The sequence below is a fragment of the Tachypleus tridentatus genome, chromosome 13 (genome assembly GCF_004210375.1).
Source record: "Tachypleus tridentatus isolate NWPU-2018 chromosome 13, ASM421037v1, whole genome shotgun sequence".
NCBI classification, from domain to species: Eukaryota; Metazoa; Arthropoda; class Merostomata; order Xiphosura; family Limulidae; genus Tachypleus; species Tachypleus tridentatus.
This window is the reverse complement of record NC_134837.1, coordinates 149,390,727-149,409,049: the sequence shown is the minus strand read 5'-3', so window position 1 is coordinate 149,409,049 and position 18,323 is coordinate 149,390,727. Positions and strand designations below refer to the sequence as shown.

The 18,323-nt window shown below is 29.6% G+C and overlaps 1 protein-coding gene across 4 annotated transcripts in view; it reads right to left on the bottom strand.

Annotated features, from left to right (window-relative positions):
• ck (unconventional myosin-VIIa ck) overlaps positions 1–18,323 on the bottom strand; it is a 129,913-nt gene that overhangs the window by 58,340 nt on the left and 53,250 nt on the right. For all 4 annotated transcript variants that reach the window (XM_076484705.1, XM_076484707.1, XM_076484708.1 and 1 more), the window contains exons 4-14: positions 15,235–15,381; positions 14,913–15,097; positions 14,208–14,329; positions 12,986–13,128; positions 12,236–12,349; positions 11,200–11,353; positions 9,032–9,108; positions 2,592–2,851; positions 1,810–2,020; positions 861–996; positions 220–326 (exon numbers count right to left, since the gene is read on the bottom strand). In XM_076484705.1, the coding sequence (XP_076340820.1) occupies positions 220–326; positions 861–996; positions 1,810–2,020; positions 2,592–2,851; positions 9,032–9,108; positions 11,200–11,353; positions 12,236–12,349; positions 12,986–13,128; positions 14,208–14,329; positions 14,913–15,097; positions 15,235–15,381 (1,656 nt within the window). The remainder of the gene's footprint in view (positions 1–219; positions 327–860; positions 997–1,809; positions 2,021–2,591; positions 2,852–9,031; positions 9,109–11,199; positions 11,354–12,235; positions 12,350–12,985; positions 13,129–14,207; positions 14,330–14,912; positions 15,098–15,234; positions 15,382–18,323) is intronic.

The following is an 18,323-nucleotide window of genomic DNA, read 5'->3' as shown; positions in this document are numbered from 1 at the left end:
TTTTAAACATATGTAAAACAGAAATTCTGAGTGATGACCTACAAATTATTACATACTGCTTTGGTTGCATTACTTTTACTGTACAATTTTAATTACAAAATCATTAAGCAACAAATACAACTAATTTAGTACACAAAACATTTCACATGTTAAACTGTCTCTTTGGGTCATATATTAGTTAACATTACTTTATACTAGAAGAATAAACATATTACCTACCATTCCAATATCCTGTATGAAGAGATTTTGAAGAAACTTATTATTGGCAACTTGAATTAGTTGTATCAGATCTGCATTAAAAGTGTCCCTATTCTTCTCAAGAAAACCTTAAAAATAAATACATATATATATACACACACATATATATTAAGCAATAAATAAGAGCATTATCCAACTTTGATAAAATAATTTTACAACTTGGTATACAGTTCTTCATTTACCACGTGTTCTTTATTAACAATAATATTAAACTGTATATACTAGACGAAATTTAATAAGCTAATTCTATTTTGTTTGTTTAACTAAACATCTATGAATTTTAAAATTTGATGGATTCCTACATTGTAAACTGTCTTAACCAACAGAGAAGTTCAAATGGTCTTTTTCAAAATAAAAAAGGCAGACTTATCAACTAAATATATTTAAAGTAAAACACTATAGAAAATATACTTTCATTCACTACACTTGTCTTTCATTTTAATCTAATAATCTTTTTTACAAAAATTCATAACTTAGATGCAGTAAGCTTACCACTATAAAAATTAACATCAATATGTTAACTATGGTGATCATAAAGACAGTTTTGCATTTGTACTTAAAAACTGATGACAAATATAAATCATTCATCTTCAGTAACTCACCTTGAGTATCATAGAAAACAACACCAGCAAAATGATTGAGCCCAAAAGATGTATTAATATCTGACTTTGGTTTCAGGTAATTCTTGTTGTTACCATGAGTTTTGTGAAGCTTATTTAGTAAAGTCTGGTCTGTTCCCTATAACAGATTTAGAGAAACTCATGATTAAACTGAAGTTCTAAATTTATAAATTGGTGACCAATCTGCTACAGATTAACTACTTTAATCACCAATTCACATAACATTTATATAACGTGTTCACAGTTAATTTTATCCCTATAAACTATCCTCTTATAATTAAATTTTATCAAAGTAACAATTATGTAACAAATACGTAGGTAGAAAAACAAACTAAAAAAACTAAATTATCCTCTTATAATTAAATTTTGTCAAAGTAACAATTATGTAACAAATACGTAAGTAGAAAAAACAAACTAAAAAAACTGATAAAGCAAAAGCTTTAACTATAACACAATATTTCTGAGTGAAAAACATTTTATTTTTAGTTTTGGAATTTTTCTTTGTCGACTCTTTTCATTTGGTTGAGATATTATGGTTCTTTTTCTAAAGTGATATTTTCTAGTTTATTTATATTTTTGTTATTTTGAAAAAATGCCCTGTTGGGCAGTCTTGCATGAAGAGTATTTCCTCATATGTAAAGTTATAAAAAAAAATCTCTTGTCATATGATTTCTTTTTTTTTTTTTTTATAAACTATCAGCATGTTTGTGGTCTAGCAAAAAATTGTTTGAAATTAATTTGTTAAAGATAAATTACATAAATTAGCTTCAATGTTAGCTTTCTATAAGTATGTAAAATTATTTCTCATTAGTAGTTATGCACATAAATAATTAAACATAAAATGACAAATATTAAAGGAAACATATAATAATCATTTTTGGATATAGAAATAACTTAGTGTGCAAGATGATTTTTTTTTTATAATAACAACCTTAGGAAACTTGCTCTCTTCATCAATTAGTGCCATAATATTCATAGGCTTAATTGCAATCAGATCCAGTGCTTCCTGATTATCCACAAATTCAATGTGCTGCCAGTTAATAGCCTCCAGGTTGTATTCTTCTTGCTCCAGTTTAAATATGTGACGAACAAAAAACTGTTGCAGGTTTTCATTAGCATAATTTATGCAGAACTGCTCAAAGCTGTAACAAATATTTATTTTAAGTCAATTATAAAGAAAAATACAGGTTTCACCAAAACATTCAAAAGTAAAATTTCAACAAATAAATGTTTTGTTTTAATTTATATTAAACATTCACTTATAATAATACTAATTAAAATACAAAATACTAAAAATGACAAAAATAAGTAGTTTATGGGATTGAAAATATAAATCTATTTTAATCCTTAAACAGTGGAAATGTTGTAGGTAGCAGCATCAATTGATGATGGCTGCTATTTAAGGGTTACTAATGATTCTTACCTACTTCTTACTGAACATTTGATATAATTAATGTTTCTTTTATATATTTTTTTAAAGAATATCTTACCAGATTAAATGGAATATTTAATATTATTAAACTTATGGGTGTTTGACAGATTTTAAGTTTGAAATCATTTTAAAGTATTTTTTTCTTTTCTTAAATGGATTCTGTGCTGACAGACAAGTATGCAACAGATTAAAGCTTTACATTTAGGAAGCTTAACAAAAATTAAATACCACAAAGATTAAAATAAAAATTCACAGAATTAACACTAATTTTTAAGGCTTACCTATTCACTTTAAAGTTTTCAAAGCCAAAAATGTCAAGAACTCCAATTGATGTTCGTGAAATGTTTGAAGTAGACTTAGGTTTGTAGATTGCTGAATTTATTTTGTTCACAATCCACACAAACATACGACCATAGATACCCTTCACAAAAGCATCACGTACATCCAGTGCTTGGTGCGAGCTCATTGTTGATACCACAGTGTCTCCATGAGCAAAGATTGTTCGTGTTGTTAGTGCATCTATCAGATGTTGAGTGTTGACCTATATAAATTAATTAAAATCAATATAGTAATAATAGCAATAATAAGTAACAAAATCAAACATCCTACAGTTTTTAGACATACATAATAGTCAAACTAAACTATTAATGTTATATTCAAAGAAGGAATGTTTTAAAAGAGAAATTATTCTCATTAAAAATAACTGTGAACTAATCTGGGGATATACTGAGTAGAAAAAACCTCAAACAAAAATAAAATTACATACTTGTTGTTGTTTTTCTTCAGAAAAAATAATAAAAAATACCTAAATGACATTTATTTCATTTATTTTGATTTCGCTTTTTTGTTATTTGAAACTTTATTTACATGTATTTTGAGATTTTCACTTCTCGTAGCTAAAATATTTTCTCCTCTATCAAAATAAAGGTGTCAGTCACAAGCTGTTATTTACCATTTTCAAAAAATACAAGAAATACATTAATGGGATAATCCTTTTAACACTCCTACGAAAAGTGGGGCCTAATAGGCCCCAGAGCAACTTGAAAGGTTATTAATATTAGGCTAATAATTTTGTATTTAAATGAAATTGCCATTTAAATCCATTAATGAATGGATTAACGGGATTCCCACTGTCCCTATCTACTATCTAGCGAAACCAAAGCCAGGGGAACGGGCTTGAAGAAATCAGGACTAGAAACGTCTTTTCGTAGGAGTGTTAAGTTACTTTATAGGCCTAGCTAGGTGTTTAACACATTTGTTACTACAGTATTTTCCCATCATGCCCTAAGCAAAATTCATTAATGCTAAAATGTCGAAACTTTAACAAGAGTTCAAAACAATCACACAGTGTAAACATATTGACAAACTGAGGAGCAGACACTGGATACTTTGACCAGTAGTCCTCTATCATTGATTTTTTTTCATGATGGCCATGATAAAAAAGAATACCAAGAAATATAATTTTCCTACACCAAAAATGTATTTGTAATAGATGCTTACCTCCTCTCACATAAATAGCTATGCTCATATAGAGCTGTCCTCTAAATAAAAAAAACCTTTTACAGATGTCACAAAACTTCTATTTCCCTTCCACTAGAACTGACTGATTCCAATATGTCTCTCATGCAAATAATATGTGATAACCTTCCACCAATAACAGTGACATAATCTAATGATGTTATTCCATCTATTAAATTCTACTGAACTATTACTTCAAAGTTTTGGCAGAGGATGGAAGTTCTGGTTTTCAGTGGAGATAAAGGGTGAAAGGAAGTAAGTACTTATCACAAATACACTTTCAATGTAAGAACATTATATCTTCTGATACAGTAAATTATCTCCACTTACATAAATAGTTAGAATCCCACAGTAAATACGAGGAGGGACCAGCGAGATGGAAAGAAAGAAGAATCCGTCAAAGACATCTGAAGGACGTTCTGTACGATGAGAGAGTCAGGTTCTAAGATTTGATGTGGAAGACTATATACTACTTCTGAACCAGGTATACTCTTTGTTCATTGTAGGAAGATGTTGTATATATGGGCAGAAAATAGAAGAGGACATCCAAAGGGAGAACTATGGCTTGAAATTGATCCAAACCATGCAACACTTATGAAACTCAATCACAGAAACTATAAAAGTGGGTAAAATGAAAAGGATGTGCCCCTAGGGTAGATTGGCAAGGAAGCAATGGACTATATGGAGGTAGGAAAGAAGATCACACAGTCTTCACCTCAAGTTCATAAGACTGGAGGGAACCTAGTACCTCATGATTCATGAACAGGGGAGATGAGAGAGTCAGGTTCTAAGATTTGATGTGGAAGACTATATACTACTTCTGAACCAGGTATACTCTTTGTTCATTGTAGGAAGATGTTGTATATATGGGCAGAAAATAGAAGAGCACATCCAAAGGGAGAACTATGGCTTGAAATTGATCCAAACCATGCAACACTTATGAAACTCAATCACAGAAACTATAAAAGTGGGTAAAATGAAAAGGATGTGCCCCTAGGGGTAGATTGGCAAGGGAGCAATGGACTGTATGGAGGTAGGAAAGAGGATCATACAGTCTTCACCTCAAGTTCATAAGACTGGAGGGAACCTAGTACCTCATGATTCATGAACAGGGGAGATGAGAGAGTCAGGTTCTAAGATTTGATGTGGAAGACTATATACTACTTCTGAACCAGGTATACTCTTTGTTCATTGTAGGAAGATGTTGTATATATGGGCAGAAAATAGAAGAGCACATCCAAAGGGAGAACTATGGCTTGAAATTGATCCAAACCATGCAACACTTATGAAACTCAATCACAGAAACTATAAAAGTGGGTAAAATGAAAAGGATGTGCCCCTAGGGGTAGATTGGCAAGGGAGCAATGGACTGTATGGAGGTAGGAAAGAGGATCATACAGTCTTCACCTCAAGTTCATAAGACTGGAGGGAACCTAGTACCTCATGATTCATGAACAGGGGAGATCTGAATATGATAAATTGATCTGGAAACCCAACATTCAGTATCCAAAAGACGTCTATATAATGTAAACCATCTCCTCTTTCAAAAGTGAAATGGACTGGAACTACCCTCAATTCATCAGCACTCTCAGAATAAGAAACATCAAAGGGTAGCAGAAGAAAAAAAACAAAACTGTAACAATTCCAAATTACCTCTACCAGAATCCACAACACTAATTATTCAATATAAGCTATGGCATGGATAGGAAAACTTATGAATCAATTAATTCTATTGTCAGGATAAACCTACAAGTGATCTTGTGAAACTCCCAATCTCTGCAGCATGTGTTGCATTGTTACGGAATTATAATATGCAAGTCAACAAGGATTTGAACAGTTAAAGAATACCTAGTCAGGCACCATCTGCCACAGAGTGGGATCCAAACAATGATCTTTAATAAAAGGGAAAAGAGCCTCTGAAAATTAAAAATAATAAAAAATAACTTACAAAAGTCAAAGTCTCACTGATGTCTGATATTCTAGAATGGCTACAGGTGGAAGATGGTAACCTGAAGAGGAAAAAAACTGTGATTTGATGCAAATAGTGAGAGATGAACGTCTAATGGATAGTCCACATGTCCAATTAAACAAGTATCTCCAAAACACAAAGATGAAACACCAATGAAAAGGTAAGATGTTGAACTGAGTGAGAAGACATTCAGAACAAAGTGCAGGAGTGAGATGATAAAGAGGAGGAAATTAATCAAATGAAAAACTGAACCAAACTGAGGAAGGAGAAAGAACACAAACAGAGCACAGTTGTCCACGGGAGAAAGAAGCAGGAACAAACACCACAGAGGGAAGCCATGCAAGCAATATAACAGAGAAGAACATGTACAAGAAATAGAAGTCTGTCTGGATCAGAACAAGGATAAAGATGTGACGCAGCTAAATGAAGGAGTTATCATCGTGAGTCACCACAACATCATGGGAAAAAAACGATCTGGAGAAAGAAAAAGACATGTAGCTGGATAAAAAGGATGAGAAAAATTAATTATGAGTAAACAGACCATTGATATCCACAAGTGAATAGGAGGAAGAAAAATATACGAAAATGTAAATCAAGGAGCACTGGAAGATTGTTCAAACATAAGCAAAGTGAGACAGTGCAGAACAACATTAATATCCCCATTTGGCAGGGCAGCCCACTGCAGCAGATGACAAATCTGGGAGGAGCACATCCAAAGGCAAAGTGTAGGAGAGGTAAATACCTGCAGGATTGAAAAAAACAACAAAAGGTATGGGACAGGCAAAATCCAGTGGTTTAAGAAGGCTATCAAATTTTCATCAGCCTGAATAGGTTTGGCTTTTTCAGGAGGATTATTGGGGCAGGTTCAGGAAAATATGATTGACCCATAATGACCAATCTCATGCTAAATAAAAGGAGAAAATACCAATAACAGGTTTTCCCACCTGTAACCTATGAACTTGTATAATACCAAAACAGGAAACATGAACCTCAGAATTCATTGTAGAAACATGTAAATCAAACAAAAGCATACAATGTAAGATAAGCAAGTGAGAACAAAATAAAGACTGTGAAATTAAGTTAAATTAAAAGATTTTTTAATGCAATGAATTATGATGGAATTTTATGATATCAATATATTATGTGTGTATTTTTGTGTGTTCTTCTTATAGCAAAGTCATGTCAGGCTATCTGCTGTGTCTCCCAAGGGGAATCAAACCCCTGATTGTAGCGTTGTAAATCTGAAGACTTACTGATGCCCCAGCAGTGGAATCAATACATTAATTTATGACTTTTTGGTCATTCAAATGTATGCATAAAATCTACAAAAAATTATATCCTCTACAAGTGAAATTTCTTAAAGCTTAGCTAGTTACAAGAAGCAGCAACCGAGTACAAAGATCGTAACAAGAAGAGATAACTGTTTGCTTTACTTCTTCATTTACTGTTCTATGTTTTAGAAAAATAAGCCTAAGAACTTGTTTGTAAATTTCTAAATATATATAATGTAAAATAAATGAAATGTGACTGTATTTTATAAAATACTAGTCTACTAAACTACAGTCAAGTCTTTGTAAAGACTAAATGCAAGTTTTATGTTATTGGATACTGTAACATGAATGCAGGTGTGCCACATCATTGTAATTTCTTTATCATTAGCTACACATAACTTGAAGGTTTATATAATAAATATATATAAATATACAATGTTATGAGATTAAAGCTATTTAGACTAAACATCTGTGTTTTTGTGTTATAATATGGAGTCATTCTAGAACAAAAAAGGCATTATTTATAATTATTTCCTAATTTTTATTTATGTTGGTTATGAGATCAGCCAAATTCAGAACCCCTATAATTAGGATATAGAAAACAACAGAAACAATATAAAGTTTTACCGAAATGTATTTAAGAGATTTTAAAAGATTACACAAATAATATTACTGGTTTTGAGGAACAGAATAGTTTTTAATCATGACATCAAAATTACTTTGCACTCAGACTAGTTATGAAACAAACTCAATATTTTCACAAACAGATTTTTAGTGAAAATGCTTTCTTAAAAAGTCTGATTTTTTGTGTAGAAAGGACTTGGAAGTATTACTAAAAGTCTACAAATTTTGTGAAGATATACATACAGTATAAAAGTTATAGTATAAAAACTTAACATGTGCAAATGTGTATAACTAGCATTTTATACAGAGCTCATTGTGAATGGTTTAGAAGACTTTTCTGTCACACAAGAAGTGACAATTCAGTAAAATTAAATAGAGGGACCCACAGGTGTCATGAAAATATGTTTTATTCTTATTGGTGGAGGGCTGATGTATGATGATTTGCAGGAAAGAAGCATCAGAATTAGTCAATTCCAATGAAGATAAAAGGCTTGTGACATAAGTAACTTTTTTTTTGCAAATAGAAAACATCATTGAATTAAAATATGTTAAGTTGTTGATGATAAGGAAGAATTATGTTTAACAAGTTTCTGCACATGAATTTCTTACCAAACTGACAAAAACTCATCCATACTGTAAATAATGACAACTATCATTAATCCCTTAAGTAATATTATCCAAACAAAAGTTTAGTATATTCAATACTCTTTTTACTTGATGCACCTGAAACTTGGCTGAAAACAAGTTCAACAGTATATACCATTGGTATTTGATACCCTAAAATAACCCCAGGACCATATGATAAAAAGTCTGCAAGAATTATCTTCAGGTATATGTTAGGCATGACATAAAAGTAGAACTTTGGTGATATTTCGTTTTTTCCTAATGAAGAACAGTTGTTTTTCATGCTTTTTATCATATTAGTTACAAAAATAAAAATTATGTAAGTAATTTCAAAATTATGCATTTATTTATACTTAATGAGTAATCATTTTGTTAGTTATGAAACAAAAAGATTACCTTAAAAGTAAGCTAAGACTTGTTTACTTTTGAATCGTCTTTTACAATAGTGTGTGTGTGTATACACATATATATATGTAGTATTAAAAATACATAAAGCATGTTAACAGTGTACTGTTCCAATTTTTGTTTTAGCTAAAGCAGTAATTCTGAAAATGCAATTTCAAGAAACCTGAATTTCCCTGATTTCAAAACAGAAATAAATTTAGTATGGAAATAAATCTGAAAATAGTACCATTACAGCAAGTGGGACTTTTTAAATAATTTTAATCTAAATCAAAACATAATTCAAAATGCTACCACCTCCATATACAAATACCTCAAGTAATTTAGAAGAGCTCATGACACTGTTAGAAGTGATAATCTCAGTAGCATCCAAATTGTCTATTACAGTAGCTGTAAAGAAAGCAAACTATAATCACTACAGTTAAGTGTAGTCTACATTGTATGACAATTATCAACAGAATTAAATATATACACACATATTACAACTATTTCACAAAAAGGAACAAAACCATCAGTAGAATATTGTAATAATAGTTAAGTTGTTTCATTTTATCAAGTTGTAAAGCTACACAAAAATTATAAATTCAGTGAAATTGTTGTCTTCAAAAGATGCATTATGTCTACAAAAAATTCATGTATGTAAAGAATGTAATAGTGTTTAAACACTGAAATACAAGACAGTAAAATTTGCTCTATGTGTCAGAGTTTGCCTCAAACAAGCAAGAGCTTTCAATTTTTCCAAGCATAAAAGAGAGCTTTATCTTGATTTGAAGAACAGTTACACTGAGGTAAAAAAAATACAATTTTACACCCCCCCACACAAAAAAAAGAATAAAACATACTGAAAAATTAGTGACATTTTAGAGTTAGATCTTTAATTACACCTACACATGCCACTGTTTTGATAAATCATATTCCAAAAATTAATGAGACTAATACCAAAAAACCAGGGAAGTACATAAACTTTAAACTCAAAAATTCAAATTTTTTAATAAATAAGCACTTTTAAAGACTCCTTAATGTGTCAACAAAAATGATCATATAGTATGTTTATTGACTTTTTTTGTAGTATATTCATTATTTCCAAAGAGGCACTGAATATCTTAAATAATGGTATTAGCAGTGCACTTTAGCATGACAATAGAAAGCATTTACTAAACATTTAAGAATTATCAAAACTTTATTATAGAGAAGGGTATAAAACTGTCAAACTGAATGAAAAGGCTGGTAAACATGATTTTATAAAAGAAAAAAGTTGGAAAACTGTTAGCATCATGGTTAACAATAATGTCCAGAAAGGAAACAGTTATTTTTTAACATCTGACACCTTCCAATTTTCTTAAATAATCAGTCAAACCCCCCCCACACACACACACAATGTTAGCTTTGATACTACTTCTTTCTATATATGAGCAGATAGGTGGCATTGCTATCTGGACATTCTTGCTATGCATGATGCTAACATAAGCACACATCTACTGGCCTTTTCACTCAGTTTGACAGTTTTATACCTTCCTCTTTCAAATTCAATCTTATTCTCTGCTTATTACATAGGGTCTACAAAGTTACCTCATCCTATCTAGCCCTTCAGAAAAAATTACTTTCATAAAAAACACATTTGCTTTTGAAATGGTTACCATAAACATTTCTTAGAGAAAATAATTTACTCATTTTCTTAACAAATTTGTTTGTTAAATTATGTAAGATGCCCATGTACCCAAGCTACTCTTATACACTTGTTTATCATATTTTGGAAGACAAAATTCCCTTATAACAAAACAGTTGAAAAATTATGTAGTTCTTGCTTTCCCCAAATTGACCTGAAAGTTATTAAGAAACCCAATCCAAGATGAAAACATTTTTGCTGCTACAAAGATCATTTGCCTTTGCTAACTGCCCATTGTTCACATCTTGTCTACTTATACATGTGCGGAGACTTTAAGGCCTCCCCCCTATATTAGTGAAAGAAAATGCCACTTTAAAGTATTAGCACATGAACACATGGAATGGTCATATCTATGGACTAGAAGAGAGTTACAAACTTTCCCAACTCTATTGTCTCTAAGTACAATACAGACACAGGATATCAAATTTCTCTATTCAACTTTAAAATTCTTTCACTGCCAAGTATGATACTGTATGTCTTATAAAAAGAAATATTATACATAAAAACTCGTATTTCATTCCTAAATAATTCACAGCTTTACTTAATTTAAACCTATTTTAATTTAACTATTTCAATTTGTCTTGTTATATTTTATAGCTTCAAATTGTTTACTTCTTATTTTTATCACATTTCTATTATAATTACAAATACTGTTTTTTGTTCTGTACTGCTAGATAACCGACAATGGAATTTGAATGATTCTAAAACATCTAATAAATGCTTCCTAGTGTCATGTTTGTGTTGTGTTTTATCATTAAGCTTAAGAAAGTTCTGAATTATTTTGGACTATTGAAAAGTAAATAAAATAATCTTACCTTTGTATTTGATATTACCAAGATGTAAGAGAGCTCCTAGAATTTTTAATATTTCCCATATCTCAGAGTCTGAGAACATTAGAACTTTCATGGCTGATCGAATATCAGCAAATTCAGCAGCATCATCTCGCCCTTCACAAGTGATACATTCTCCCTGCAGAATAAAATACAAAATGGATGATAACTGTCACTCATTTTTGACAAATAATACAGTTGTATAAAAGCAAAACAAAAGCACAATAAATGTTGATTTTTCTTCAATACATCGGTATTAATTAAAATATAAATAAGTGTCATCCTAATTTTAAAACTTGTATTTACAGAAATATTTGCTAAGTTTATATAATAATTTCTTTCTTTAAAAAACTTTGCAGTCTGATGGGGCAGGTTTCTTGAAGTTAGTTTGGATACATCAAAATTTAAGCTATTAACTTCACTTGTCATCTTATTTTGAAATATTACAGCATCAAAAATACATTTAAGTTTCTTTTTGCTTTATTGTGCTGTTTTAATTAACTGACTGACACAGTTCATTTGAAAACAAACAACTGGATGATGAATTCTTTTAACAAAATAATATTTATTGCTATCTTTCTTCCTTCTGAAGTTTGAAATATTGCTATGAAATACTTGTGCGAAGAAAATGTATGCATCAAAAAGTGGGTTAATTTTAGAAATCTGAATAATATTACAGTATCCCCAAATTGCCAATAAAGGCTCACTATTAAAAAAAATATAATGTAAATTGAGGAAATAACTGGTAAGAAAAATTATATATTCACAGATAAACATAACCAAAAAATAAAAAATTCCTAAAATGAAGCACTATCACACACACACACATATATATATACACACACTTTGTAATTTAAATGTTGTTTAATTTGAGGAAATATTCATTTTATAAAAAACATCTTAAATATCTTGCTTTAAGTTCTTTTTTGAACTCTTGAGAATTTTTTAAACTCAATTTTTTGTTTTGTTTTTGGACACTGCATTTTGAAATGTGAAAAGCTATCTAAATATGGCAAAATACCTGGGTTAGATAAAAGTACTTAGAAGTATCTTGAAGTTCTAACTTTTGTTTTTCTTCTTTGGTCATTCCTGCTAACATGCAGTAAAAAATGTGGTAGTTTCTTTCATCTTGGGCCTGAAAAAATATAAAAATACAGATAACCATCAACAAGATTCACTTGCATACTAATAACAAAAGTTTGGTATATCATACTATTCCATTTTTTCTGTTCTTTATTAGTTTCTGCAACCAGTTTTGTGACTTCAAAAGTCACTTTTCAAAATATAATTTTACTAAGAATCTATAAGAAAAATGTAAAAAATAACATTTTTCAGCTAAACATAAATCATGTAAATTAAATACATTTGTCTTCCAAATGTATGAACACACAACACCCTTCATATACAAATGAAATATATTAAAATGTTCAAAAATAAACAAAACACTTTCTTATATGCTAATATATAATATTAGTGTAACCATGCATTAACTGTTAACATTATGATTAAGTTTAATATGGATTGAAAAGTATTTATTTCAAAGGAAACAAACATACAAAACTAAGTGAGTGAATGAACATGTGAAGTGGTGCAAACACTTAGAAATCTTAAAGTAAGGGTTGGTATATTCTAGTATTAGCAAAAAAAAAAAGCTTCCCAGTGTAGAAAATCATCATCGCATGAAATAATAAATTTATGCGAGGATAAAAAAAAATTAACATTGTTTATAAAGTTAAGTTACAATTTAATGACAATGTGTTAAAGGACTGACCTGGCCAACAATACGGGATTTCTCAAGCAAATATTGTTCAATTTTTGCTCCTTCAATAACTCCATGTTTATTAAAATGAATATCAATGTACTTCCCAAATCTACTTGAATTATCATTCCTGATTGTTTTTGCATTTCCAAAAGCTAAAGTGAAATTACAGAATATACATATAAACACAAATTGCAATATGATTTAAATGCAGTAATGCTTGAAATAAAAACAAAAGATAGTTGAAATATATGCTTTAATAACATGCTTAAAATATATAACACCAAAAATTTAGTCTAGCAAAAAGTTTTATTAACTATCACATCAAGTGTTATTTTTCCATATATATGGAAAAACATTTTGTGAATAAATTGTTATCTAAAACCCTTTTATGTTATATATGTTTTTAAATAATATAACATTAAAGAGAAAAATTAGGCTACTGTATTGTTTTCATTCAAGAGACTTTTAACAGGAATTGTTGGTTATGACACATTAGTCAGCTTAAGGTTTGACAAGACAAGAATATGTGAAATTTTGAAAAAACACTACAACATGAAGATAAAGTAAATTAATACAGCAGAAAAGCATAAGTTTAACGATTTTTTTTCTACTAAACAATCAGTCACTAAATCATACTAAATAGCATTCTGATGCTGTGGGAGCATTTAGTGTTTCTTAAAACAGGAATTTTAATATACTTCAGGTATTGTTGCAGAACAGCCATTAACTCAAAGATTGCTGTACTAAGTGAAATGAAATAATATATTTTTGAGTACTGAGACTAAGGGACACAATATTATTGTTATTTAATTTTCTTAAAGAAAAGAATAATCTTTAATTAACAAATAAAGTTTTCAAATAAAGAGTTCATAGCCAAATTTTCAGATAAAATACTTGAATAAAGTCAACTCTGCAGTAAAAGCTAGGCTGACTAAGAGAAGACCAGAAAGTTTGTTTTCTTTGGAGAAAACTGAGAATTAAAATATTCATTAAGCCATGAAAATATAAAGGTATACAACAATTGATAAATTTATCTTCTCTTTCAATGTATTTGAAAAATCAACAGTTATGAAGCTGTCAATAATTGTTAATTTTGAGATTTAATATTTTTGAAATATAGCTTTTAAAAGGGTACAAACAGTTACAACTGATGGAAAAAAACAAACTTTGGATGCAGTATTATCTAAGCTGTTTAGATAATAGCTAAAACATATAAAGCTGCACAATGCACCTTCTAAAATAGGGTTTGCCTCAAGAATTTGTTGTTCTATCCAGGAATGTTGCCCACTAATAGCTGCCAGATACTGCAAGATAAGCTTTGTACTTTCTGTTTTTCCAGCTCCACTCTCTCCACTAAGTAACCAAAATAAATTAAGTAAATTGGTTAAAACATCAAATACCAAAAAAAAAGAATACATTTTGCATGAATATTTGATGTTTCATAATGCAGGAAATGTAAAACTGTTAAATTTAAATCTATTGTTATGAATGGAAGAGCACATATTTGCCAAAATTTCTTTTATTTTTTATTTAGGTTTTAAGAACAGAATATTTAAAAGGTCCTATAAAGTATTATGCTATTCATGCAAATAATCAACATTTTAAAAACTTGCACTTACTTCAGAAATTTATTGTTCGCTAATTTTATTTTACTATCACTAGTTCTAAATAAGTGGAATTACATGCAATTTAAATTATGATAAGCAAATCCATAATTAAAATGTAAACCAATATTTGACATTCAAAACTAAACAAATTTCTATTTTATATATTATATATGTAAAAAACATTTCTATAGTTCTCAAGAAGTAACCAAATATTTAAGAATTTTATTAAATTTTAAATTAATTCTTGATGAAAGAGATGATATAACCAGAAATCAATTGATTTATCATGCTATAAATATAAAGAAAAAACAAAACAATATAATACTCACCTGATTATTATACACTGATCTTGTTGGTAACGTTTCATGGAATGATAAGAATTATCTCCAATGGCAAAAATATGAGGAGGTAATTCTCCAATCTTTCTGTCTTTGTATAACTTAATCTGTTCAGCTGTATAAATAGGTAGAATTTGGTAGGGATTGACAGCTACAAGAATGGAACCTGTGTATGTCTGAATGTAGAATAGAAAGACTTTTTTAAAATTATAATGATATGAAAATCTAAAAAGTTAATTATGAATATAGTAAAAATAAATATTACTAAAGCTACCAAATGAAACAACTGTTAAAAAAAAAAAAAGAAGCATACATAGATTAGATTTTCATTGTAACGAATCAATAAGTTCCTAAGAATGCCTGCTTCATGAAGGTCACCTAGTGATATCATATCCTCCACTCCTTGGATAGATGTTGGGTGCATCGCTTTGATTCGTCTCTCTGGTGTTAGCCATTGTTCCTATGAAATGAAAATAAATTAACAACTCTTTCACTGTTTGTCACATTTTAAACTTGTGTGTATAATCACAAATTTACCCAACAAGTCAAAAATAAAATAAATAATTACTAATATTTGATCAGAACTGTCTAAATATAACAGTTTCTTCTTCTGTGTAAATACTTAATCCACTAACAATTTTCTTTAAATGTAAAAAACAAACAAAAAACATAAAAGCTACTATGAGTTTAAAAATTTTGTTGCTCATGTTTTTTATCATTTTAATAAAGAATCCAAAACCCTCAGATGTACACAAGTTATATATATATATATTTTATATGAGTAATATGAGGTAAAATGAAACTTCATTGCATAAAATGCACTGACAAAAATTTAAATCAAAGCTCCAGCTACCAATAAATATAAGCATGCATCATGAATAAAATCTGTCAGAACAGAAAAGTAGATGGAAAATGAAAGTTCCAAGCTGTGCTGAAAGCATGGAAATATTAAATTAGTTATAGATCCTATTACTCTTGCATCAGATTTTCCATATCCAAAATATATTTAATTGCACATACCATGGGCAATCAGGTTACTGTCTATAGGTCAAATTAGACCTACGAATAATATTAATAAACAATAATAATAAATAAATAAATATAACTAATGTAAACAACAAAATGATTCTATTCCCTATATGTTCAGACCTAGAATTCTCTCGCTGTGTTTTGTAAAGAGTCCTTCACTTGCCACCATAAGGCCCATAATTATCATGATTCTGTCAATGTGATTTTCTCATCAGAAATTTTCTATTTGAAAAATATTTAGTTAGATACAGAATGGGTTGTTAGGTCATTATCTATAGATACTAAATACATTTAGTTGATAGATACTAACATACTTTCTGTAACTTAAAGTGATTTTTGCATGCCCATTTTTTGCACCACTGACACCAATGATCTGATTTTCAATCAGTCTGAACCACACCTGTCAGAACAATTATCAAGGATGATACTACATCTCTGCTTACTTGGGGGCATTGACTGCCTTTTATTTCAAGATAAAGTAGTTTTTGTATCAGGTTAAATTTTTTAATGTCACAAGTGCATTTATGATAATTAATTAGAAATCAAACAGACTGTTTTTTTCCATATAACACAGATATATCACTTAAAACATTCAGAGGGTCACAACCCATTGATAACATTAAGAGCAATATCAAATTAAACACACATGCACACACAAGTACCCAGTTCACTTTTGTCACTTGTAAGAGAGTTAATTTCATGATAATGCTGAAAGTTCATGAATAGAATGTGTACATGACAATGGTACACATAAATGCTATTTTATAGTATAAGGGTAACTAATTACTACTGTTCACAGTAAACTGAAGAAGGCTATTACAAAACTAATATCTGAATAATAACCATACCTTTTATTAAAATATGTGCTGTTTACTATAAAAGCTTTAACATGTAACAAACATGAATCTAAAGATGACAATGGTATTAGTAACAAATATTTTTGTTAATTCAAGTTTTATGCTAAATTGAGACTATTTTTTTACAAGCAGTTATTAATACATGGATATGAAAAACAACTAATGCCACACTCACTGAAAGAAGAAACCCTGTTTATGTAAATTCTACATTTTTCTTTCAAATCTTCTTTTAAAGTTTGAAAAAAAATTATTCATTCCAATATTCATATTTTTTTCAACTGCTGTTCATTTGAATCATCTAAAAAAAGGCTTTATTTTCACTTTTGTTGTTGTTTTTCTTATATTAATGGCTTTTGATTTTGTCTTTAATGAGGAATCCATTAGATATTTTCATTGTACGCACACTCCTCTCTCTCCTTATGATGCCTCCCAGTTGCACAGTGGCACATCTGTAAACTTGTATCTTGATAAAGCAGGTTTCAATACCCATGTAGGGCAGAGCATGGATATCTCATCGTGTAGTTTTGTGCTTAATTACAAACAAACAAACTCCTTCTGAATTTTTATGTGATGGTTGTTTTTACTTGATGGAAGACTTATATTTTAAATTAAAAACTTTTATATTACTTCACCTATTATTGTCCTCCCCTCCCTTCATGTCACTGTGCTCCAGGTGTTTCGCAATCCTTTTGTGTCTTATGATGATGATATTCTTTCAGATTTTTGTTATGTCTCATTAATTTCAAATAATACTGCTCCCTGGATGTAAATGTGTACCTCTTCTAGCTGTTATATGTGTTCTGCCTCTTCTAAATGCTCTTATATACCTAATGATTTTGTTAAAAAGTCCTTTTAAACCTTGCTGAAATTACTTCTGTTGTTTTGTACTGTACATGCTCTGAGAGTTTAAAAAATCTACCAATCTTCAAACTTACTCTATGTAGGACTCCTCTTATTTCCCCTCTTATTTTAACAACCACAACTAAGCTTCTTAATCATGCTGCATTCTAAAACTGTAAATAAAGTTTCCATCCACCATTTATTAAAGTATAATTATATGGATCTCTTCACCATGTCCCACTGTGGTCTCATCACTAAAGTATTTACAGTATTGCACCAATTTAGGTAGCTTAATAATACTCTCCTGTGCACATATATTGCCTAAGAATCCCAAAATAGTATTGCCTTAACCATACCTTTGATTTAGTTATTGCAACACCTAGCAGATGGGTCAAATATAGTTTTCCATTCAACAATCACTTGTGTTACAACATTATTTAATATTTGATTTAGTATCTCAGCATTTTTGTTTTTAAATTTCATATTTTTATACCTATGTATCAAATTTTTGCTCCCTCCCCAATTTCTTTTTCTTTTTTTATAGCAAACTATTTATAATGTACCCTTTCAGTATTCTACGATGAGGATACTTGTTAATCACAGTCTTCTATGAAGTATTCAGGGGATTTATGTCATTTGTTCTCACTTTTTGTTTTTATATAATTTTTTCCAAGAA